The following is a 27,094-nucleotide window of genomic DNA, read 5'->3' on the forward strand; positions in this document are numbered from 1 at the left end:
AGCTTCTTTTCAAGTGCATTTTGGCCATCTGTATGTCTTCCTTAGAGAAATGTCTACTTAGGTCTTCTGCCCATTTTTTTGATTGAGTTATTTGGGTTTTTTGTTATTGAGTTGTATAAGCTGTTTATATATTTTGAAAATTAAGCCCTGTCAGTCACATCATTTGCAAATATTTTCTCCCAGTCTTTTTGTTTTGTTTATGGTTTTCTTTGCTGTGCAAAAGCTTATAATTTTGATTAGGTCAAAGTTATATATATATATATATATATATATATATATAATTATATATGCATATAATTATATATACATATATAATTTGTTTATTTTTGTTTTTATTTCTATTGCTTTGGGAGACTGATCTAAGAAAATGTTGGTAACATTTATGCCAGAGAATGTTTAGCAAGTCCTTAATAGATACTTCTTGATTGAATGGCTCATGATTTAGATACTCAACTGCTTGTATACTATTCCCTGACTTACTCCCTCAGATCTAATCTTATCTCTGTAGCCACCAACCTTGCCCAGACAGCTTAAAAGCTGCTCCTTTTCACTCTTACTTTTGGACTTCTCTTTCCTCCACGGCAACTGTTTGCCCTTGTGGCCCCAGTCAGTTTGACTGTGGCCCAAACTAGGCCTCGTCCCTTCTTACTCCTTTTACTCCAGGGGTAGCTTCAAGCAAAACCACACTGCTTCAGACATAAAGTTCTCTATGGTGTTCCTGCAGAGTCAATGCAAATAATCAAGGTATTTCTTCTCAGATCATCAACCATGGTAGTCTTGTTGATTATGCAAAAACCATGAGGGGAGAGGTACAGAAAATAAATATGTATTCAATAACAAGCTACTTTGAAACATGGCATTAAGTGAAATCAGATCTGGCATTAAAAAATATCAGTTCCAAATATTTAAATTATAGATTTCAAAAAGCATTGACACATATTATAGTTGTTTTAGAAACAGAAATAACCAATCCAAGTTGTTCAATTAGTCCAAAAGAATGCTATGTTCTCTTCTTTTGCTATTAACAAATAAGAAAACAAGTAAGCAATGAGTTCATTAGAAAAGCACTTGTGAAATATTAATACTCTTAATAACCTACATGATTAAAAAAACAGCCTCACTTTCCCACATAATGTGGGGAGTTATGCAATTGTGAAAAAGGAACATTTATTTTGAAACAGTTGTAAATTATAGTGTAATATGCATATGTATAGAACTATATTAAATTACAGTAAGAATTAATCCAAAAAAAGACTTTTGAATTTAAGTGTTAATGGCTGAGATCTTTTATGAGAAACAATTAAAAACTTTTTAAAAATTAGAATTATTGCTACATGCAGCTTTTTGGAAAGAAATAGACTATTTCTTTCACCCTAAGGACATTGAAGTGATTGAAATCAGTAGCTAAGCAGTTCCTAAAAGCTATGGAGCTGAATTAACCCAATAATAACCTTTCATTATAATAATTTTCTTCTATGGGTATCACAATGTATTTAGTCAAATCAGCAATGTTTAATGACCATATGCTACATGTATTACATATGTTAAGTATAAAGAATGTAATAAGGTTATACCATAATCCCACTTATTTGAAGATCCTGTGTACCACACATAACTCTCTGAAATACAGAAGAGAATCAGGAAAGAAGCAAAAATTAAAAAGCACCATAAAATTCGTATGCTGTGGTTCATGTATTGGATTCATTTGCCCTGATTTCAAAAACAATTCTAATTCTACTTGCTGTTTGACTGACTGAACCTTTGTGGTGGTCTTTAGAGCCCATCACCTGCTGAGCCTGCTACAGGGTTATACCTTCCACTCCCCTGAAGTTAAACAGAGCCATGGGACTTTCTCCAGCTAGTGAAATGTGAGTGGAAAATGCAGATATTCCCTGCTTTTTACTGATAGGTAACTGAGACTCAGCAAGTTTAGATAATTAAGGGCTAGTGGACCAGGATTATGAGCCCAGGCCATCTAATTCCAGCGTCCTTGTGTCCAACCAAGAGGCTATGCTGCTTCCCAATGCTGGTGTACTAAGTGACCACAAATTAAGAAGATGAAACTACTAAATGGAAGAAAATGACCTGCTGTAAGAATGCTATAGATAATTCATAAAGCAATTAATCTACATAAGCAAAATCAAGTACTACTACTGACCCCAATAGACAGGGAGAAAATGAAGTCATTCTCTAAACCAGTGCAATACGGGGGATAAATTCTGATTTCTGGGCCCAGAAATGTCAAAGAGTTGACTTACATGATGACATAATTTTAAGCAAGATCTTTACCAAATTGCTTGCATAAGCCCAAGTGTTCTAAATAAATCCAACGAAACTAATTTCACAGCATTTTTATCTCCATTGTCAATGAAATTCAGAAGTATAAAGAAATACAGTCATGAAAACCAACTACAAAATAAAACTAAAGAAACATTTCTAAGCATCTTAAAAAGAAAGCTATTCAAATCACACTGGGATTTGGGAGAAGACCCAAACCACTTTATTTCTTTCATTTCTGCTCACTCCTCCCCTCTAATCTAGACATTTTAAACCTAGAATCCATTGATGGGAATCAGAACAGTGGTTCTCACAGTGTAGTTCCCAGACAAGCAGCATCAACCTCACCTGGGAACTTGTTAGAAGTGCAGCTTTTAAGGTCCCACCTTAGCTGCACTGAACCAGGAATTCTGGAGGCAGACATCTCTGTTCTGATGCATGTTAATGTTTGTGACCCACTGAGCTAATGAATGACTTAAGAGGTGTATGAGAATTTCTGAAGTGTAAGAATGTAGACGAAAAATTATCTTAACTTTGGCATCGGGATTCCATGGGAAGATTCTTGACAAGCCCTCCCAGGACAGTAAATATAAGAGGGAATAAATTTTGACTGCCTCCAACAACCAGAGGATTTGGAAAACCATTCTCAACGATAAAGGAATAGAATGTTATTATTTTACATTTGAAATGGAGAAATAGGGGAGAAAAGGTGAAAAGGAAGGTTATATTGGAGAGAGCTCCTGCTGCTGTTGTTCAGTCGCTAAGTCATGTCAGACTCTTTGTAATCCCATGGACTGCAGCATGCCACACTTCCCTGTCCTTCACCAATTCCCTGAGTCTGCTCAAACTCATGTCCATTGAGTCAGTGGTGCAATCTAACCATGTCATCTTCTGCCACCCCTCTTCCTCCTGCCCTCAGTCTTTTCTAGCATCAGGGTCTTTCCAAATGAGTCAGCTCTTCGCATTATGTGGCCAAACTATTGGAGCTTCAGCTTCAACATCAGCCCTTCCAATGAATATTCAGGGTTGATTTCCTTTAGGGTTGGCTTATTTGATCTCCTTGCTGTTCTAGGGACTCTCAAGAGTCTTCTCTAGCACCACAGTTCAAAAGCATCAATTCTTCAGTGCTCAGCCTTCTTTATGGTCCAGCTCTCACATCCATACACAACTATACGGACCTCTGTTGGCACTGACATCTCTACTTCTGTAATGTGCTGTATAACTTTGTCATAGCTTTTCTGCCAAGGAGCAAGTGTCTTTTAATTTTGTGGCTGCAATCACTGTCCACAGTGATTTTGGAGCCCAAGAAAAAAATATGTTACTGTTTCTACTTTTTACCCATCTATTTGCCATGAAGTGATGGGACCAGATGCCATGATCTTAGTTTTTTGAATGTTCAGTTTTAAGCCAGCTTTTTCACCCTCCTCTTTCACCCTCATCAAGAGGCTCTTTAGTTCCTCTTCACTTTCTGCCATTAGAGTGGTATCATCTGCATATCTGAGATTATAGATATTTCTCCCAGCAATCTTGATTCCAGCTTATGATTCATCCAGCTGGGTACTTCACATGATGTACTCTGCATAGAACTCATGCTGAGCTCTTCCTTGAAAATGAAGTGAAAATGTTAGTTGCTCAGTCATGTCCAACTCTTTGGGACTCCATGGACTGTAGCCTACTGGGCTCCTCTGTCCATGGGATTCTCCAGGCAAGAATACTGGAGTGGGAAGATCCAGGGGATCTTCCTGACCCAGGGATTGAACCCAGGTCTCCTGCATTGCAGGCAGATTCTTTACCATCTGAGTCACCTTGAGCCTCAACAAAGCACTGTATGAAGAACAGTGCTTCATACAACTACCAGCATTCAAATAAAACTGAGGCCTCCAATTTCCTCATAGCTCAATCGGGAAAGAATCTGCCTGCAATGCAGGAGACCCAGGTTTGATTCCTGGGTCAGGAAGATCCCCTGGAGAAGGAAATGGCAACCCACTGCTGTATTCTTGCCTGGAGAATCCCATGGACAGAGGAGCCTGGCAGGCTACAGTCCATGGGGTCACAAGAGTCAGACACAACTTGGTGACAAAACCACCACCAATAAAATTTATTTGCCAGGATAGGAAAAAGAAAACCAAAATATCTATCACAATGATTTACACATAGTAGGCACACAATACATATATGCTGATGCGAACTACGAGTGTGACCCTTCTTTCCTGCAGGTAGTAGTTAAAAGGCAGCTGAACTGACATCATTCTGACAATTGACTGTTTTGTTTATTACCCTAGATTCTGCAGGAATCTTTTATTCTACTTTAAATTCCAAAAGATTTTGTCTTTTTTAGAATATTAAAAATATGTTTTATGACAGATATAGTCCAAAGGCTGTGATAACAGGTCACTCAGCAGACACAGTTATTTGAAGTTATCTTTCTGAACATTTTATTCCATTAAACAGCAGACACTTTCTTAAATATTTAATAGTAGAACCTGATGATTTCTCAGTTTCCCTGAATTCGTTCAGTTGCAGGGTCTTTGAAGCCTATCATCCTCTTGTTAAGAAATTCTAGAGAATGGCTCTTTACTCAGATAGCCCTTTTATCAAGTCATCCCAAGTAAATTGGCTTTTCATTCCTTGTGGTTTGCCACCTTTGGCAGAGGCCTGCTGCTGATCACAAAGTTTCTTTACTTCTTCTGAGCTCATCAGTATAAAGTATTCGCGATTTTCCTGCAGGCCACCTTCACTCTGATACCAGTTTTGTCCAAATGCCACCAAGTGCCACCTTGCCTCCTGAGCTGTAAACACATGAGTAAATATTCAGGCCTCCCGAGACAGCCCATCTGGGTCCTCAGCAAGGTCTGCGTTCCTGCTCCCTGTTAAGTGGTTCTTTATGTTTGTACTTCTGGCAGCCGGCATTTGCAATGGTTCATTTCTCATTCCAGGAGCAAATGGCTTCCTAGATCCGCAATAAATTAACATTCAGAACTCTCTTGTCAGAGATTTGCCCTCCGCTACTTAGGGGCAGTTCCTGGGATTGCAAGGCAAGCATTTGGCTCTGGTCTTGAACCGCGTATGGCAGAGGGCAAGGCTTGCTAGAGTGGTCCTATTGCATAGCTCTGCTCATTGTTTTTCTTTTGAAATATAGTTAACTGCCTTTTCCTGCTGTGGAAACACCACACAAAAACATGACTTCTTTAGTCTGTTGTGCATGGGTCTAACAGTTGCTTTCTTTTACATTTTCTTGCCACTGTTTCTTTGTTTTGCTAGGAGCAAGTTCAATCCAAAAGATAATTAAAGTTGGTAGGGTTTTGCAAATAGTGATTTATTTTTGGAACTATAGAGATTTCTTCAGTCAGAGCTCACCAGTGAAACTGATTTACTTTAAAATATTTTCAAAAGTAATACAGCTACAAAAGATAAAGCTATCAGGAATAGACATTTTCTTGTAAAAGTTTAATGTTTGTTAAGTGCTCTGTGGGTCAGCTGTTGTTAAGTGTTCTGTGGGTCAGCTGTTTACTTTTGTAAGTAAACTTTATACAAATTCGATTTAGCTGTCAAAAAAATCTTGTGAGTGTGTATGTAATGGCTAAACTCTCATAAACTAACAATGTTCTTCATAGAGAAAGTGTATATATAAGATTTGCAAATGCTTCTTTCTTCAAAACCATTACAGTACATTCATTTAAACCTTTTTTATTCTATCAAATATATTATTACTCAGAAATAAATAGTATCTCTAGCTCCTTGGTATGAAATAAATAGCTTAAGGGATTCTTTTAAAGTTAATGTGCTCTAGAAACATGGAGGAAACCTTAACTTATCCAAAAGGGTTTAACAACAATAGTAGCTTAAAAAATAAATTCTTTAACTTGTTTTTTAATTCTCTACCACTGAAATTTGCATGATTTTTAGTCATCTGCTGTGCCATCTGGTCATACCTGCATGTGTGTGCACGCGCACACACACACACACACACACACACACACAGTGATTCTCTTTGGAATACTGGTTATGCTATAAGTAATCAGGAATTACTTTGATCTGATTATAGTTCCTTCAATGGCATCCATAGGTTAGTCTCAGATCTTAGATTATTGAGGTTATTTGATTTTGCTGAAAATACTCTAGACTTGAGATATTTGGTAGGTTTGCCAGATAAAATACTGGGAAGAAAAAGTCACTGGGAGGGGTTGAGTGAGGAATATGAAAAAATTTTGGAATGTGGCTTCAAGTTTTCCATATTTGTTTCCAGACTTTTTAATTTCATGAGGGGAGAAGTAAGGTTACTGGGTAAAAACAGAAAGACAGCCAGTTAAATTTGAACTTTAGATCAACAACAAATAATGTTCTCAGTATAACTATGTCTCATCTAGTGCAGATATTAGTGATTTATCTGAAATTCAAATTCAATGGGGTCTCCTGTATTTTTATTTCTTAAAACTGGCAACCCTACCTACACTGTTCAGTTTATGCTCTAAGACATATCATGATTTTGTTGAGGAAAAGACATAAATACAAGCAGAGAAGCATATGAGATGAGAAATAGATTATTTTCTTTTAAGATTATTTTCTATTGCATGATTCATTAAATATTTGCTGAGTGCCAACTAATTATCAGGCATTCTTCTAGGGACAGGTTATCCATTGGCAACCAAAACCAGATCTGGTCCTTGACTTCATGGTGCTTGCGGTCTAGAGGGGGAGGCAGGTGACAAACAAGCTAACACATAACTCCAACTGTGATAAGTGGTGTGAAGAAAACAGCCTGTGAATACAGAGTAATGGTGAGTGAGGTGGTTTCTCAAGGCACTGATTGAAGACCTTATTGAAGAGGTAACATTTAACTTAATTTCAGAAGGATGAAAATATCAACCAGGAGATAAGGGCAAGTAAGGCTGTAAGATGGAAAACAGCTTGGTATATAGAAAACCAAAAAGGAGGCGGCATGTCCAGAGAATATATAGAAGAGAGTGCAGTGCATGCAGTGTGATTTGAGAGGGCGCCAGGGGCCACATCGCAAGGACCTGTCAGGTCACTGTCTGGAAATTGAATGTTATTCCAAGTGTAACCGGAGTCACTGATGACTGATGAGTTTTCAGCTGGAGGATGGCAAGATCGGATTTATATTTCTTAGGTATCACTCTGGCTGATGTATGCCAAAGAGAACAGAAGGGGTCAGGGTAGAAAGATTATTGTCAGGGCCCAGGTAGGAGAGGATGGCGAACTGGACCTGGGTAGTGGTGGTGAAACTGGAAAGAGTCAGGGTACAGGAGTGGAAGTGACACATTGTTCTGCTGGATTCAGTGTGAGGGAAAGAGGGAGGGAAAAAAAAAAAATCAAAGATCACCCTCAGGTTTTTCTACTTTAAATAATTGATTGGATGAAGTTTCATCATGTTGCTGGGAAGACTGGAAGCAAAAGAGATTGGTGACATCCATTTCCCCTGGCTCCTATAGCAAGTTAGCACAAACTTTGTGGGTTAAAACAACAGACAGAACTTTATTATTTTGAAGTTCTGGAGGTCAGAAGTCTGAAATGGCTCTCCTTGAGCTAAAATCAAAGTGTGAGTAGGATGTGTTTCTTCTAGGGGAGGCTCTGGGGGACAGTCTGTTTCCTTGCCTTTTCTAGTTTCTAGAGGCTTCCTGCATCTGTGGGCTCATGTCTCCCTTCCATCTTTAGAGTTAGCAATGGAGCGTCAATATTTCTCGTGTCACATCACTGATTCTGACTCTCCTGCTTTCTCCTTTGATTTATAAAGACTCCTATGGCTACATTATGTTCACCTAGATAATCCAGGATCATCTTCCTATCTACAGATTAGCTGATGAGTGTCCTTAAATCTACTGGCACCTAAATTCCCCCTTGCCATGTAACATAAATATGTTCACATTTCAGGGACTGGGATGTGGACATCATGAGGGAATGAGGAGCACCATTCTGCCTACTACGATGGGAAAATCAGTGGGCATGTTTAGGTGTGTTAAATTTGAGATGCTACTGAGTCAACCGAGTTGGAAGTTAGTGACGTAAACAGCAAGATATGCGAGTTTGAAGCTCAAGGAGAGATTAGGGCTAAATTTGAAAGTTGCCAACCTATAGATGATATATAAGGTCATGAGCATGTGTGACATCACTGAAGAAGAGACTGAGTAGATGTTTCCATTTAAGTTCAAATAGAGGAGGCAGGCTAAAAGAACACAGAGAAAGAACAGGCAGGAATGCGGTATGACAACCAAAATAGTGTGGTGTCAAGAAGACCCTCTTCAAAAACAGCAAGAGCAATCACCTGCATTCAGTGTTGCTGTGAAATACATTTGCAGATCTGTCCAGAGAGATTTGGATCTGATAGCAAGAAATCAAAAACCTTCATACAAGCTGTTTCAGTGAAATTATGAGGGAACAACCAAAGCTGATGCAGTTTGAGGAGTAAAATGGACGTGATCCCTGACCACAGGTGATGAGGAAAAGTCCTGCGTGCCCCCTTTGTAGATGCTCATTAGGAAGAGTGAGGTGGTCACGTTTGATCAGAGGCTTTACTACCGTGAGAAGCTAGGAGCTAAGCAAGATCGCTGTTGTGTATTTCTGTCTGGTCAGTTGCGTGGTAGCTCATGATGCTGTACATGAAAGGGGGACAGACGTTACTAGGTTCTCATCGCTGTGCTCCGCGTGTAAAGCACATCCTGAGGGTAACTGGAGCAACGACACATGATCACCTTCCTGATGCATTCCAGGAAACCCTTTAGGACCAAACAGCAGAAACTGCTTGGAAGGATAAAATCAGAGCATTCTATGGCAGGATGCAAGGCTCTCTTGTCCCGAGGAATCTGCTTTGCTGGCTTGTTGCCCTTCTAGGGATTCTTTGAGGGGACAATGTTGCCTCCTCCTAGACTGGAGCTTACCAAAGGGCCTGCTCCTGCGTGAACAAGGTACTCTTCCTGGCTGATGATACGGCCCTGCTCACCAACAAGAGACTGTCAGTATCACAAGAAATCTATTACTTTACTTTTCAGAGAAAAATATGCACTGAGATTCTCTAAAGCTGTAGTTGAAGAGGGATTTAAACTTTCTCAGATTTATTTGATATTTGTATAGATTAAGGATGGAACTGGTAGCATATGTATAATATATACATTGTGTTTGTGTGTGCATGAATGTGTTCATGTGCCTCGTAACATCCAATACTGACTCAAGGAAATATGAGTTTATTTGTTCTACAGAACAATAAGTCTGGGACAGGGCAGACCAGGGTCAGCTTCATTTCTCTTTCCCTTTCTGCTCTAGATTTATAACAAGGCATCTATTCACACTTGTAACCATAACCTCATAGACGACAGATTTTGCTGCCTGTCTAGGCCTTATAGCCGTTTTCCAGGGGAAACAAAGAAAGGATGCAGGCAGATCCAACACTCCCACGTATATTTCATCGATCAGAGGAATGTCACATGGCCACCCCACATGACCACCCCTAGTGGTGGGGAGCCTGCCAATTGAGTTTTTGATTTTCAAACTCTATCAGTAAGTTATGATGTGATGATAAAGCACGAAAGTTGATTTCTTGCTCATTTGCCACAGCATCAGCAGTGTGTTGGTTAGCTCCATGCATCTCCTTCACCTGGGGACCCAGGCTGAGAGGGGCAGCACCTCTCAGGGCCATGCCCTTCCCACAGTGGAGGGAAAGAATATGGCAGAACCACATGATGGCTCTTAAAGGCTGTTCTCAAAGGTGGCATCTTCACTTTCCTCCACCATCCGTTAACTAAAATAAATCATATACTAAGGTTGATGTCCATGAAACAGGGAAATATAATCCTCTTACAAAAAACATTGCAGGGGGCTTCCTTTACAGTCCAGTGGTTAGGAATCTGTCTTCCAGTGCAGGGGACGTGGGTTCAATTCCTGGTCAGGAAACTAAGATCCCACATGCAACAGGGTATGGCCAATGAAAAAAGAAAATTGCAGATGGCTGGGAATAACAATATAATCTTTCCTAGAGAACAAAAGCAGGCAAATGAGAATAGACCAGAAATGGAAGTTGAGTCAGCAAGTTACAGTGTCTGCCGCAGGACACACACATAGACACATACACACAATTATGCACATACATACATGTGCACACACGCACACATACCTTTTAATTTATTTGCATTTCAAAGCGTTTCATGGGAGAAATATTCACATCTTGGGAACTGTGGTCTTGAGCCACATCATGTCTTTTGGGTAAAGTAACTACTTATAAAAACATCCTGGTATAAAATATGTAGCTTTTAACATGGACTGCCATTCCATTCCTCATTGTAATAGATTTCACTGTAGCTACACAGGAGATAATCTGTATCACAGATGGTTACTGGGAATTTCTCATCATATATTAGCACCACTATTATGTCAAGCTGGTGTACCTGAACAAAGTTTAGTTTTGTGCCAGGAGAATTGCAGAAAATCAAGTCATGTCTAGTTATTGAAGGTTTTTTTTTTTTTTTTCCTGAACCAGGTGCTATCTTATCATGCAACATGTTCAAAAGCTGAAGTTGACAAGTTTAAGGTAAGGAAGCAAATAGTGCATAAAGTTAAACTTCCCAGGGCTTTTGGGCCCTTTGTCTCTTGTCTCTACGACTAGTCCTGCCCGCTGGATGTTGGGGAAATAGAACTGGGTGAGGCCCATTTGCATATTTCAGTTTTAGAGGGGAAAAGAAATTTATGTATAACTGAATGGCCCACTCCTAATCATTTAAATGATTCAGTATTTCTTTCTTTCCTTTTTTAAGTATGCAGGATATCAGGAAAAGAAAATCTGTGTAATATGATGAGAATCGGGATACCTGATTTTGGCATTTGTCTTACCTCTAACTTTCTGTTCACTTAAAATCTTAGGGTGTATATCTTCATCTGTAAAAATAAGTAAAGAGATGATTAGGAGAATAGTAGCTACCATTTACCAATTGCTTATTATGGACCAGGTACAATACAAAGCGTTCTATCTGTATTAATCTGAGTCTCATGCTCCTATGAAGTAGGTACTATTTTACAGATGAGTAAACTGAAGCACAAAGATATTGAGCAGACAGGCCAATGTCAAACGATTGTAAGGGGTACAGTCAAGCAATCTGGCCTTAGAACTGGAGTCCCCTAACCACTGTGCTACACCGCTACCCAGCAGGACCCCCTTCCAGCTCTGACATGAGTCTCAGATGTTCCTTTCCCCTCGGTCACCCCCCTTCCCTTCAAGGCAGGTCAAGATTCTTGCTCATCTCCCTGCACTTCTAAGTGGTCAAAACAGGGGAGTATGGGCACCCTGATTTTCCCTCCTTTGGGAAGTTTAGGTGTCTGTCTTTTTCAGATTTTGCAGAGGTCCAGAGAATTATCGGGCTTCCTTTGTGGCTCAGCTGGTAAAGAATCCGCCTGCAATGCAGGAGACCTGGGTTTGATCCCTGGGTTAGAAAGATGCCCTGGAGAAGAGAAAGGCTACCCACTCCAGTATTCTGGCCTGGAGAATTCCGTGGACTGTATAGTCCATGGGGTTGCAAAGAGTCGGACATGATTGAGCGACTTTCACTTCACTTTAGAGAATTATCAGCTAAGTTACTACAATCGTAAGAAAGAAAATGTAATATGTATTCGTAGTAACACTTGATGGTGGCTGCTCTTGAGCGTGTCATTTGAATATAAATGCATTTTTGTCTTCCCAGGAAAAGGGGCCTGGAGACCTTTGGGCCTCATGATTGAATCAGATCATTAGGGTTCAGTCATACTGCTTAAAAAAAGAAAACAAGGGAAAACCCTAAACTCAGAGCAGGGATGAGGGAACTGCTAGGAAAGTCAGGGAGCAGCACGTGGGCAGCAAACATAAGGTGAGCTGCTTGGACTCCATCCAGGGATATAGTTTCTCATTGGCTTGGAGAGATGCTTAGGGAAAAGACCTGCCATGATGACCCAGACCAAGAGAGCCACAGTGTCAGTGAGGTGACAGCAGACAACAGAGGAAAAGACAGGGGAATCAAACCACAGCAGTCGGGGTCTGTTTGCTGTGGACATAAACATGCTACGTAAGCCTAGAACCAGGGCAGTGCTTTTTATATACTTTGTTCACTGTTCTAGCTCTTCCGCACACTGTTCTAGCTCTTCCATCTTTCACAGTTCTTGGAACATAGTAGCACTCAATAGATACTTGTCAAATGGATGAATGAATGATTGAATGACTAAATCAACCCCAAAAGCTTTAGCATTCTATAACTCAAAACAGTTATTCATTAAGAAAATGTTAAAAAATATGGTGATATATAATTATATTTTATTTATTTTTATATTTACTTTTATAGATTTTGTTGTTTTTTTCTTTATTATTGAAGTATAATCGGTTTACAGTGTTGTGTTAGTTTCTGCTGTATAAAAAAGTGAGTCAGCTATGTTATTTTTTATATTTTATATATATTTTATAAGCATTTCCATCAAAAATATTAAGGCTTTTTTACTCTAATCATGTTTAGTTATGTAGACATTCCATATAAATATTTTACTGTTTTATGTTTTATATTTTTACTATTTTATAATTATCATCATTGCTAAAAGATGGAAGGGGCAGGCAGGCAGAAAAATAGCAAAGCTCAGAATGGACTAAATATGATGGCAAGAGCTATGTGATGTGACATGTCCAGTACTGAAGCAGCCAAAATCAATAGCTGTGTACTTTCTAAAAGTCCTGCCCTATGTTCAGGCTTAATTCTTTCCTTAGAATAAGGAAAACACATCATCTTGGAATTTGCCGTGCTTTTTTATTTTTAGCTCACAAACATACTAAAAATATGAAGTATTTAAATTTGAGGGAAAAAAGGGTTATTTCATCTTAAAATGATCAAGATTATTAACTAAACTGATTTATTCCAGATTTTTATCCTGTAAGATATTAGTGAATATTTTATTAGAATCTAATTGAGATATAGTAGATAATTTTAACTTAGTGGCTTTTTTTCTTGAAATATAAAGTAAATAAAACATTGTCATAATTGGTAGCTGATGTCTTATAATTGCAGCAATAACATGAAAATGTAGTGGTCTTAAAATAATCCTGCACATAGAAAAGTATTTACTGAAATTTCACACTAGAGTATGTGCAATGGCAGTCTCCTAACATTGTAGCTAAATAACAGTGAATAAGTGCTTTGTTTTACAAATAAATTATGCATATATTAAAAAATATTATAACCTTGGCTACTACAATACTTTTTTTAACAGAGCTGCATGCTAAGTCGCTTCAGTCATGTCTGACTCCTTGCAACCGTATGGGCTGTATCTTGCCAGGCTCCTCTGTCTATATATATATATATATACACACACACACACACACACACACACACACACACACACACATAACTCTAGTTATAGAGAAAGGGAGGGAGAGAAAGGAGAAATTTGAAATATAGAATCAGAGTTATCCATGAGATTTCATAAGGGAAGAATGGCTGAGTTTCAGTGTGTTGTATTATACCCAGTTGGGACCAAGCTAGTGATCAGTGATTCAGAGATTAGGTCAGAATTTGGGGAGAAAATGGTTTCATCATCGAGTGCTAAAAAGATCTGGAGGTCAAACTCCAGATCAGTCAGGTCAGACTCCAGTTGCAGCCTATGCTTCACCACATCTGGGATTTAGACATGTCTTAAAGACCAGTGAGATGTGGTCTGTTTACATGAGAGTCCTCTGAGTAAAAAATTCTTCCTATTGGGAGTTGAGGCCATGGGCTTCAGTGTCTGGATAACTCCAAGTTCAGCATGGAGTCTGCCTCTTGGATTTGTCTCTTACTCCAGCCTACCACGGGTTCATGTTCTCAGCTAAGGACGTGAGTGGACACAAAAGCCATGGACTTAATATAGTTTCAGTGAATTAAACTCCCCCAAGAGCACAGGGATTCCAGAGTGTCAGTAGCATGCAACAGGATGCAGCAGCCCAATAGAAAGAAGCATTGCTATGACCAGAGGCAAAGCACCTGCCTACCAGTATGACCAGCAGAGGCTGAAGGAATCACTGCAGACTGAGTGGTCACATCCTCAGGACAAGAACCTTGAGAGATGGAGAGCCCCAATACTGGAGGCTGTGATACACACCATTAATCACTTTCAATTCACTATTATCTGTACTCCTAGGTGATATGGCCTAAAGCAACACAGACAGATTTTCTATATGATAAACCTGTAGTGAATCTTTAATAATCATTCATGCTAGGCTGGTACCACATTACTTTTCCTTGTATCTTATCTTCTGATTTCATACTCTTCCATGTTGGGGATTTCTCTTCCTATTCTAGAATGCCATACGGTGGGGGGCAGTGTTTTAATTTCTGTTTTGTTCTCTTAATCCTATTTCTCCTGTAGGGAAAAGTCTCCTTGAGGGGTATGTGGTGGTGGGCAGGGGGTGGGCTAGAGAGTGAAAACCTTTCTAGAAGTGTCCCTGGATTGTCTAACCAAAATAAGTAGGTGAAACAACATATACTCGCTCATCCAACAATGTCAGAACCTAAGCCCATTTTTTGTCTTTCTGATACATCATTTATACCTTGGGTAACAGTCCTTGCTATAGGGCCACCTGTGCACAAAAAGATTACAGAACTTCCTTGAACTAATGAGCTAAGTTTTTAAGAGTACAGGTTATAATATAACCTGTAAGTTTTTACATAATATATAATATTATATAGTATTTAAATAGTGTTATATACATTACTATATATAATTATATATTACATTTTATATAATATAATATAGCCTTAAGTTTTTAATGAGTACAGGTTATAATATTAATTTATCACTTTATGGGTTGGTCACCCTATGCATTGAATGAGGAAACCAAGATCTAAAGAATGGTTTTTATCCTCATTAACATTTACTGATCATTCTTGAACTTGAAATAAGAAAGATGTGTCCAGAAAAATCTGTGCAGATTCTAGTGCCTGTGTACTTCTCTTCTGCTCTGTGCAAAGAGGAATAATGTATAAAGACCATATTGACAATTAGATCTCTTTGAAGATGACTGGTTTTTAAAGGCTTTTAATAACCTGAAGATGCCAGCTGGGATAACATAAGAAAATGAGTTTAGTACACCAATTATATGCTCCCATAATTCTATGCACTTTCCTAGGATCCCGATGCAGCGGACATACCAAATAGTTATCACTGTATATGCCAGTTTACCAATTAAAATCAACTCATGGTCATCTTCATGTTATATTGCCACCTTCTATCATCCCTTCTTTCAATTCCAAACTGCAAGGGTTATGGCTGCAATCAAAGCTGAACTCGTTTACAGCACTGTATAACTGCCTCAGTAATTAAACACCAATAACTCACACTCGGTATTTGGGTTTGGACTACCTCTTGCATATTTTAAGTTTTCAATGTTATTGTCTAGGCCACAGACTAATATCCTGGTAAAATAAAGTGCCGAGAATAGGTACGCCCTGTGGACTTTACCTACAAAAATAGGAATGACTACATCAAAAATACGGTTTCCTCTGTGAAAAGAAAGGCATGGGCCAGCTGGGCAATGAGAAGGGCTGTGCTAGCCTCTTCTTTTGTTTTTTAAGTAGTCAAGTTTCAGGAGATCCGTTCGATCCATGAAATAGTCTGATGTTATAAGAAATCTCCGCCCTCAAAACTGTCCTTGCTGTCCTGCAGGAGATGTGTGTGTCACAGGCCTTGAACAAGCGTCCCCGCCTGTGCAATGATGATGCTCAGTTGCCCAGTCATGTCTGACTCTTTGCAACCCCGTGGACTGTAGCCCTCCAGACAGACTGTAGCCTGTCCATGGGATTTCCCAGGCAAGAAAACTGGAGTGGGTTGCCACTTCCTTCTCCAGGGGATCATCCCAACTCAGGGACTGAACTCTCGTCTCCTGGTGGGCTGGCAGATTTTTTACCGCTGAGCCACCGGTTAAGCCCTGCCTGCACAGAGGAGGCAGTCATGGGGACTGACCCCCACCTGGCTGGCAGGTGCATGGGATGCTGTTTAGGAGTTGAGCCTCCAGAGGGCGCACCTTCTTCTAGTTGCAGGAAGGCAGATCATGTGCTGGCCATCACCTTTCCAATCTCCTTTGAGTGGAAAAGCCCAAGCCTTGCAGCCGCTTGTTGCACAGGACAAACGCACCGTGTAGAGAGGGCCTAGAACCTTGACATTTACCCAATGCCAGGTGATCCGGCGACTCCTGAGGAAGGGAGCGGAGGGCAGGGCCTGGGACACATGTCCCCCACCCCAATCGGTAGTGAGCAGCTCCCAGCTCCTCTTCCACAGGCTGGTTACCTTTGGGAATCTCAACAGCAGTAACCTTCCAGTTCACTCCAGCTTATTTCTAGGCTTGTTTATAGATGATCACACAGCATTATGAATGGAATTTGGGTATTATCTTATACCTAACCTATTCTGTCTCTTCTCTGAGCCCCCAACCTCTAGAGTCAAGGCGGGTTGTTTTGACTTTAAATAGTATTTATGCCAAGTTTAATATGTGAGGTTTTTTTTTCATCGTCAGTGAAAGTTATTGAACCTTCAGCGGGAAATTGACTGTGGGGGACACGGCTGAGTCAGCATCTTAAAGGGCACGTCCTGCTCCTAAGCAGCAGCCTGAGCCGACGGCCTCGCTACTTAGGACAGGACCATAAATATGTGGGTGCCTTGTGTTCAGGTGTCTGCGTGTTCATACAGGGTTCTCTTTATGAATTGTGTCTTAATCCAATGCCACATCAGAGAAAAGATGGCTGTACTTTGTCACTCTTGAGTATTGAAAATATTGGGGGCGGGAGGTGATGGAAGGGAAGGCAGGGCTGCAAGTCCAGGCTGACCTCTTCTCCTGCTGAACTAAGCGGCTCTGCGTGGAAGGCTCTTCAAGGACCCACCTGGTCAGGTACATCCTGTGGTGACCCTGACCTCCTCTCAGATCACCTTAAACAGCCACTGTCTGTCACTTCTTTCCATTTGAAAACTGTCTCCCAGAGGACACTATGAGCAGCTACTTTTCCTGGGAGAAGATTCTCCCACCTTCTCTCCTCCACCTATTATTAACACAGTGGGTTCAACTGCATTCCTTACTTGAAGACCCAGAGAGTCTGAGCCTGAGGGAATGGAATCAAAGGCAGTTCAGTTTTCGTTTCAGAGCAGTGACAGCCCTGCCGGTCCAGGCAAGACAGCTTGGAGGGCAAGAGGGAGGCTGTTAGAGCCCCAAACAGCGAAGGGAACTGTAAAGGCCAAGGGGTCAGAAGCTTCCAGAACATTAGGGCCTCTGGGCCTGGATCACTCTCCCTTCTTTCCTGGTTTTCTCTAGTTAGAGCCCTCAGCCCCTACAGAGATGGAATCGGAACTGAAGAATTGATAGCCCCTCACTTCAGTGATGGGCTTCCTCGATGGCTCAGCGGGTAAAGAATCTGCCTGCCAATGCAGGAGAAGGGGCTTCCCCGGTGGCTCAGAGAGTAAAGAATCTGCCTGCAATGCTGGAGACCCGGGTTCAATCCTTGGGTCAGGAAGATCCCCGGAGAAGCGAATGGCGGACCTGCTCCAGTATTCTTGCCTGGAGAATTCCATGGAGAGAGGAGCCTGGTGGGACACAGTCCGAAGGGTCGCAAAGAGTCAGCTATGACTTCAGTGATATGGGCGGGGCTTAGCCATCACGAGGGTTTCTTCACTTCACCCAGAAACTGTGAACTCCTGACGGCGATGCTCCGCTCAGCCTCCTCTTCAGAAGCCCACCGTGGATGTAACTGTACAGTTATCTTTGCGTCCTCACGCCCCCCGCTTCCGTGCGCCGTCCCCTCCAGTCTGACTAGGACACCTCTGGTCATCCTTGCAGTCCCCGTAGTTCACATCCGCCTTCCCTCTTATGCAGACGTTGACTAGGTGCGCACTCCGGTCCGGGCCCCCTGCTCCACCCCCAGAGGGGTCCTGCACACGGCTGCCAGATCAGCAGCAGTCTATGTTGGTGCCAGTTTCCTTCTGACCAAGCTTAGCATCTTCTTAAAGTCTTTAGAGTCTATCACTTCAAATTTCTTTAAATGGGCATTAAAAGTGCTCTGAGCTCTAACCTCCAGTTCACTTCTCCAGCCTGTTTCTCAGGCTCCCACGTACCCACCCTTCACAGGCGTTCCAGGTGATGTGTCCAGTCCATACTCTGCCCTTCCTATCTTTGTCCCATCCTCATTCCTCTGTCTGCATACTTAAAGCCTCCACCATCTGTCTGATCCTGCTCAATTGCCCTCCCCGGTGAAGTTGCTCTTACTGTCCTTCAGGCAAAAGTGATCTGCTCATTCTTTCATTGTAATTATCATGTCTACCTTGTGATATAAATCTTTGTGCACCTGTCATCTGGTTAAACTAGGAGAATTTTTCGGGGAGAATACCCTTGTCTAATTCATTTTTGTAACCCTTAAATCACCTAAAGCCAAGCCTTGCTCCTGGTGCTGAAGAAATCCCTACTGAGTGACCAATTCATGGATCTATTTGCAATTTTGATGGCAGAGGAAGTTACAACATGTGAGTAGAATTCTGAAGCAGGGCTCTGTAACAATGAGAATGCTGCAAATCCTCTCAGCCCCTTGTTTTAAGTTCTTGATTTTTAATTTCCTGGATTTCCCATGAAGCATTAAGTATATGAAAATAAAGGGATTCTTTGTCTTTGTTTAAGATGTTCTCTTTGAGTATTCAGTAATGACAATATCTGCCCTTCTCTGGCCTACAGCAGGGCAAATGTCCCTTGCCATTAATTCTTGGTTAATTCAGCAATTTAATATTATAGAAATTGCTGAAGTGAGATTCTTCATTCATATGTCTCGCTACCACTACTCTGATGACTAAATTCTTTAAAACTATTATCTTCTTGAATCTTGAGATTTCTCCTTCTTTTTATTTGTATGGTTCTATATTCTGTCCCTTCTACCTATTTTTGAAATTATGTACTACTTTGATAATTCTGTATGTTTTTTCTCACTTGAAAATGGATCTATTCAAAATCTTACAAGCATGTACAAATCATGATTGTGTTGGTTCCAAGGTACCATCTGAAATATGAAGTCAGGACATACTATCTGATCTAAGGGTTTTCTACAGTCTTAGTAGCCAGAGCTCCCCTTTTAAGACAGTCTTTATAAGGCTGCAGACACAATAAGATAAGAAAGAGCAAACATGTCAGCAGACAAAGCAGCCCCTAGACCTCTTGGCTCATTTAAAATTTCCAGGCCTCAGATTTCCAATCTGAAAAGCAAAGTGATATCCAGCTATAACATGCTATCACTTTACGAGCTTGTAAAACTTATATCTAGAAGGGAAAGGGAAAATAAAACACAAAGCAACATAAAGTTGACAAAACATTTTGGGGTCCTTAGAATTTCTAAATACCCAAAGTTTTAAATATAAGCTCTATTTAAAAATGTGAGTATTTTGTAGAAGACTTGGCTTAACTTGATGTCATTATATATTATAAGTGATTTCCAAAGCCCACCATGGCTCTGTTAACATTTGAATGGTAATATAGTATACAGTTGGGGCTTCCCCAGCGGCTCAGCAGTAAAGAATCTGCCTCCAATGCAGGAGCCGCAGAAGACATGGGTTTGATCCCTGGGTGGGGAAGATCCCCTGGAGGGAGGGCATGGCAATCCACTCCAGTACTCTTGCCTAGAGAATCCCATGGACAGAGGACCCTGGCGCACTACAGTCCATGGGGTCGCAAAGAGTCGGACTTGACTGAGCAAGCTAATCACAGCACAGGTGGCGCTGGTGGTAAAGAATCCGTCTGCCAGTGCGGGAGACACAGGAGATGTGGGTTCAGTCTCTGGGTTGGGAAGATGCTCTGGAGGAGGAGCTCACTCCAATATTCTTGCCTGGAGAATTCCAGGGACAGAGGAACCTGGTAGGCTACAGTCTATAGGGTGGCAAAGAGTTGCACAGGACTCAAGTGACTTAGCACGCACGCATAGTATACTATAGTACTTGTGCAGAAGATAAGTGATTATTTTAGGTAAGATAAGAATCTCAGTCTCATCAGTATAAAGACTTACACTTGTGCCACCTCTAAATGTTTAAATAGTAATATCTTAAGTACTGACTTGGCAGTGTATAAAACCTCTTCTCTCACATGAGTCTCATAAGCTCTTGGTGAGGGCTGCTTTATTACAGCTGCATTTTACATGTGGGACAATGAGCACCATAGCACCGGAGATAACGATGCACGGACTTGGCTTTGATTCCCGCCACCCCCCCCCCCCCCAGTGTTCTGTTTTGGTTTTGAAGACAGTTCTTCTTTTTAAGTAGCTGAATAGGAAAACATAAGCAATATCATGGAATTTTATGTTGAAGTCACTTCTCTTGATTTAACTTTTATCTTGGAACTTTTGTGGCACATCAACAGCCTGGGGAACCAAACAAGCATGAATGGTGGATGAGGTCTGAGAAAAAAAGAATTTTTTGGCTGAATTTAGGCATTGAAAAAGAGACTTTTCATGGTATTCTTTGGACAATCAATATATTTTGTTATTAACTATTTTGTTAGAAGCATCTCTTTGTATTATGGTTGTGTCATCCATGTGACTTCTTGCCCTAGGGTTTCACACTGCTTAGAAACCTAAGGAAATTGGAAATAGCAAACGTTATGAAGATATTGCATCATTCTCAGCAAGAGGGTGTATGATCCATTATTCTGACATCTTGCTTGTCTTCTTTACAGTCTGATTGGTTATCTAGCTGTATAGAAATCTCTCAACATCTGGAAAGCTCAAAGGAAAAAAGAACAGACCCACTTTATTATCCTGTGTTCTCCAGGCCTGCCAAGTACCTTATAAGAAAGATAACAGGGATATGAGATTGCAAACATCAGTTTAATGATAAAGCACTTGTCAGGAGATAAAGTCTTATGTTTAAGGCATGAGAACTCATGAGCTAGAGACTATTTGGGGAAGATATGAAGTAAAGAATGTGAGGCTGGGTTAATGTTTGTATGGTATTTCCTAGGGTGATGTATGACATTAGGGACATCACGGGTAGTGATCTGCATATGTGCACTATGATGACTTTAACCCAAGACATTGATGGTAAATCTTTGAGGCTTTTTAGAAGTTATTCTGAATTAATCTCTGTATACTGCCCCAACTTGTGTGTGTGTGTGTGTGTGTGTGTGTGTGTGTGTGTGTGAATGCACATCAGCTTAAAACAGATAGTCAGGTGATTTGGAGCTTCAACTCTGGCTCTAGAAAAAAGATCCTGTGGCTTTCATTGTTCCCAAAGAGAAAAGCCAACAGAAAAATCTTCAAGGAAACAAGATCTGAGATGAAACACTTTGGCCACTGGGTGCCATCCTTGCTCCACGCAAGGATTTGCTGAGCTGCCTTTCTAGGAAAATGGTTAAAACCCAAAAGACAGTAATGTAAAAGTAATTCCAAGATATAATAATGTTTGTGTGTGTGCATGACCTGGAATATGTTAGTGACACAGGCAGCTTATTCATTTGCCCAGGCGCGAGGCCAAAGAACTGGGAAGAATCTCGGTTCAGCCTTATCAACAAAGCCTGGTCCAGGCGTCCGCTGGCTCTGTCCCAGCCAGTGGGTGTCAGGGGAGGGGCTGGGAGCTGACAGTGAGGTGGTGGTCTCAGACGCTCCACTAATGATCTCTACTGTTGTGTGTAGCACTGTGTGTGACAGGGCTTGAAGCTCGTCATCTGTGGGCTGTGCGCTGTCCCCTCCAATGCAGCCCTTTCATTCCCAGACCCGGGGGACCTTTTCCTCACTCTCCTTCCTAGGAATGCTGCTTGTTGGTGAAATAGTGAATCTATTTCTGGTCCTTTTTGTCTCCCTAGAAGCCATTCATGGAGCTCATACAGATACCACCTCAGAACCCCCATAGTCAATAGCACAGTATCTGTGCAGGATTTTGCTATCTTTGTATTAGACACTTCTATACAGAAAACCAAGAAATTAAACTTGGCATTATGAACAAGAATAGCCACAGAGAGTATTCTCCGGCTGTCATGTAATACAGGCTGATGTTTCCATCCAAGGCCTCAAACATTTCGTTGGGATTAAGAGGAATTAGGGTGTGAACAAGGAAGAATTTTAATAAAAATTGAAAATTGGTCAGTCACACTCTAACAGGGAAAACTCTAGAATCCTTTCTGTGAGATCACCTTATGGATGGGATCCAAAGTCAGGATAGATTTTGCCTCATTCCTCCAGGTGGGGAACCATGCAGCTGGCCTCCTAGTTGGCCCTAGAAGGTGGCACAGTGATGCCTACGGGTACTTCTTTAGATTCACTGTAATCAAATCCATACCCCCATGAAAGGACAAAGGGTGAGAAGGGCTGGTGAGAACTTACCGAAGGGCAGGCTCTCTTCAACCTATCCCGGGATAAAAGGCTTATATACTATTCCACTGTTAAGCATCTCCAGGTGGACGGACTTTAGAATACATTTTCTAGGCTTACTGCAGGATAACCTGATACCAATCATTTTATACTTCTAAATATTGCTGTTCGCTCAAAGCAGTGCTATTATAGCTATAGCATTCTTGCTGATTCCAAGAGCTTTCATAGCTCTTATTTCATTGAATGTTAACAGAGCCTTTAAAGAGGCCTTGGTGGCCATATCCTATTTATGGATTGGGCAGCTGAGGGAGAGACAGCTCACTGCCAGTTTTGGGGGCCTGGCTTCTCACTGCTGAGTTCTTTTGCCTAGACTCTCCTGCTCAGCACCTGTGCAGTCTGCTCTGTGTGACAGTCACCTGGAAAACAACAAATGTCTCATGAATGTTTTACCATGTGCCAGGTCTGTTTCCAGTGCCTTACCTATAGTAGCTCACTTAATCCTCAGAAAACCCCAACTATTATTTTTCATATTTTCTAGATGATGAAACTGGGGTACAGAGAAATGCCCAATTAATTATAGTGTACAGATTAAAAAAAAAGCAAGGTGAAAGTTGTCACGCTGAATTTGTTACATTCCCTTTCAAAATGATGTGGAGCCCTGTTTGTTTTAGGTTTTTCTGGTCCTGGTTTGACCCTGTCCTTATGGTCAGATTATGAACCTTTCTGTAACCATGGCTTAGTTCCTTAATAGACGAGTTCAAATTTCAATAGTCTCTGATGTGGCTGTTTGGATTGGTTGGTTTGTTTTTAAGCTTACATAGACTGTGAGGTTACCCGGCCCTACTGTTTCAGCAAATGCTCTTTCTCTGCCTTCAGCATGCTGAAAAAGCAACTTCAAGGGAGAGGTCTGTGAAATCTAAAAGCAATTTCCCCCCCAAAGGGTAAATCCCAAACATATCTTGTGCTGAATGATCCCATTCCTCTCTCTCCTGGGTTTATTTTCCTCACATACACTGTAATTCATCTTAGGCCTTTCCAGAGGTGGAAGGAAGTTCTATGAAAACCTAGCTTGGTGATGGTTTCTGCAGCAACAGGTGGCCATCCTCACCACTGGGCTTACGTTTGTCAAACAACTCCATGAAGCCCTGAAGTTGGAGCCTAAGGGAGGACACTTTGTATACTTCCCTCACCATCCAGAGGAAAGCCCTAGAATTCCGAAAAGAAAGACAAGAGGGGGAGAGGCTTTCTGTGAGTTCATTGCTCCAAAATGAAAAATCATGGGAATCTGTCTCCCTTTAAAACCATGGAGAAATTTATGCTCCTGCCTGAAATATCTTTCAAATCATCCATGATCTCGTTAAAAATAGCTTTCCTCTGGTTCTCTGAGAAGTTATGTTGAGAGCACAGGCTGAGTTATTTTGATAACCCCCTTAAACACCAAAGGTCCACGTGTCATATTTTTGGGGATATCTCTGTGTTTGCTGGGCAGCATTCAGCATCTCCCCCACTGGAGCTTTGTGCAGGGAGAGCCTGCGCCGTAATTCTCTCAGGAGGAGGCAGGATTGCTTAGGGTGTGAGGTCCCAGGTAAATATTCCTCTATATATAAGCTCAGAGTTCCTCCCAGGAAACATGACAAACAAGAGTATGTGTGTGCATGTGTGCTCAGCTGCAACCAATTCTTTGCACTCCTGTGGACTGTAGCCCGCCAGGCTCCTCTGTCCATGGGGATTTTCCAGGCAAGAATACTGGAGTGGGTTGCCATGCCCTCCTGCAGGGAATCTTCCCGACCCAGGGGTGGAACCTGTGTCTCTTGCATCTTCCTGCCTTGTCAGGCAGATTCTTTATCACTGAGCCAGCTGGGAAGCCCCAAACAAGAGTACACTGCATACCAAAAAGAATATCTGCCCCACGAGATTAGACTCGAGAAGCCACCTGACCCGTTCTGGAATGGGTGGCAGCAAGCCTCTGAATGTGTCCTCGAGTCAAATGGGCAGACCACATCACTGCAGCATTGAGGCCCTGGTTGTGCTGACTACAGCCTGGCTTTGCTTTATAAAGGAGTCACCATGGCCTCTATCAGGGCCTAAGTTTCTCATCTTTCAGCAGCCCCCTCTAGAAAGAACTGTTACCAAGTTCCAGTTTGGAGAATGTTAGGGAACTTTTCCACTTGGTCCAGTTTGGGCCAAGTGGCCATCCCGGGACCAACCACCTGTGCCAGGGCATAGTCACTGAAGAACATGTCAGCTCCCAGGTGCACACATGGTGTGAGTGGGAGAAGGAGCAGTGCCCTGGAGAGGAGAGCAGTACTGGGTGGATAGTGTCACGGCTGTCCTTCACAGGGGAGTGTATCTGCATGGCACGCTCAGATTCCCTGAGCAAAGGGGAGGCACTCACGATTCATAGTTTGTAGACACTGGGTGACCCCTGCCAGGGACCTACCTGCTGAAGTGGTTTCTCGAGAGACTTTGTCTAAATCACATTATTAAAAAAAAAAAATTATGTCCTCAAAGCATTTCTATATCCACAGCTAATCCCACTAATGGTCACCCTGATTTGGCTCTCAAACTCAGCCAAATCTGATAAGGCAAATAAATATAACTTCCAGATATGTGCCAATTAAATCGGCCCAGGAATTCCTCTTTAACAACTGCTTCAGAATCTGGTCATAGCATAACAGCATCTCTATTGCACGTGGACACTGGAGGCTCTGATATGTACTATAACCAGAGAAGGCCCCTTCAACAGGATCCACCAGTAACCCACAGATACCTTCTGGAATAGTTTTTTCATGAACTAATTAGGACCTACGGAAGGATTAATCAGATCAAAGTCTAACATCCCTATGTCTGATGTTTGAAACTCACAGTAAAATAGTTCAATTCCTAATCTACTTCCTGGCCTCATTAGAATTCAATTAATAGAAGGACATTCTTTCCTAGAGGCTCTTTGGCAGATTTGTGTATGAACAGTTAACCCGGTGTTAGCAAAAGCAGTTATTTGTATCCAAACAGCTCTCTGGCAGCAAAGAAAATCCCAAAGCTGTTTAGACAAGACTTTGCTTGGTCCTCCCACCAGGATGCAAATATTTGAAGTGGACAGAGAGGGATAAAATGCAGTCCATGATGATCCCCACACTGACCACATCCTGTGGCTGCCGGATATTTGGACTTGAAGGTCAGGGGAGGAAGGTGAAGGAAGGGGCGCTGGAGACAAGGAGACAAAAGAAAAATTTAAAAGGCCTCCTGACAGTGTTTAAATTATTTCCCTGAACAAACAAGTCTGGATTTTAAAATGTATCAACAAACAAGTACAAAAGATACAGAGAAATGCACATATATTTCTAGGTAGATCTGCTAATCAGACCATGAAAAGCAGGATATTGAGGGTAAGACAACCTTGAGGGTTTTTTTCTTTCTTTTTTCCCGTAACTGTTCTTCAGATGCCTAAATGTAGACTCTGGGAGATTTATTTTTCTTCCACGGGGTATGTTATAGTTGTCACTCAGCCTTGAAATAGTTTTCCTCTCCAGTGGAACATCAGGCCAGTGATATATTTGCATAGCTGTTCCCACCTGTCACTCATGTCAGCCTCATGCGTCACCGTGCACAGAATGCTCACCCAGCCAATGGCAGGCTTTTAAGCTGCTGCATTTACGGGACATGTTTTCAAAATATTCGCAGTCACCCAGCAACAGGAAAAGGCATTTCATTGGCTCTCTCCCTGTCAGCTAGGAAAGAGGACAATCCAGATGGACTTCAGCTGTGAAGAACAAGAGGAGGCAGTGGAAAGGTGGGGAGGCTGGATGTCCGAATACCCGAGCCTCTCGGCGACAAATGTGATCTTTTATCAATACAAAGCATGATGCTTTTGTCCTCCCCCCACCCCCGCAAATAAAAATCCAATTTTAAAGAATAACACTGTCATGAAGCACACAGTTTTCATCTGCAGGGTCATAAGGATGCATAAAAGATCAACCTTGGCCCCCAGTGTTATCTGCCTGATCAAAGGAAGTCTGCTGAACATGGAGCCTCCATGAGAAATAAATTCAGGCTTTTTGCTATGGAAACAATTAGCCTCTCTCTGATAGAGGTGAGATGCCATCGATAGTGGGTATTCTAAATGTGATATAGACCCCTTAGGTTACTTTACCAGTATCTGATCTTGTGAATTATTTTGCTCTTAGAAAGTTCTACCTCCTCTTCAGGCTACCTCTCCCCCAACCCACCCAACTCCCCACCCAGAGAAGAATCAAGGAGAGAGCCAAGGAACAAATCAAGGTGACCTGGCCCTGATCAGCCAGCTATCTGGCCACCCAGGCTCCTCCAGTTTCTCCTTCACAGGGTCCTGTGCAAACCACACAGGAAGACAGGATTTTCTCTTTGTTTCTGCTCTTTTGTTGTGACTATGGGACAGCAAATTAATATCGACTGCATGCATAGGCGAAATCAAAGCAATTAGAGAACCGAAGAGCAAATCAAAGCTCTGAAATGAACTCGCTGCAAACCAGACA

At 41.6% G+C, this 27,094-nt stretch overlaps 1 protein-coding gene and 1 long non-coding RNA gene across 2 annotated transcripts in view; both read left to right on the top strand.

Moving 5' to 3' along the window:
• Positions 1–27,094, top strand: part of PDE11A (phosphodiesterase 11A) — a 402,070-nt gene that overhangs the window by 251,939 nt on the left and 123,037 nt on the right. The window contains exon 10 of the mRNA XM_020908326.2: positions 10,763–10,813. Within this exon, the coding sequence (XP_020763985.2) occupies positions 10,763–10,813 (51 nt within the window). The remainder of the gene's footprint in view (positions 1–10,762; positions 10,814–27,094) is intronic.
• LOC110147081 (uncharacterized) lies at positions 17,906–26,461 on the top strand. Its single transcript, XR_011490895.1, has 3 exons — positions 17,906–18,001; positions 18,677–18,768; positions 26,312–26,461. It is a non-coding gene; the product is annotated as an uncharacterized lncRNA (long non-coding RNA).

Source organism: Odocoileus virginianus, chromosome 13 (assembly GCF_023699985.2).
Source record: "Odocoileus virginianus isolate 20LAN1187 ecotype Illinois chromosome 13, Ovbor_1.2, whole genome shotgun sequence".
Taxonomy (NCBI): Eukaryota; Metazoa; Chordata; class Mammalia; order Artiodactyla; family Cervidae; genus Odocoileus; species Odocoileus virginianus.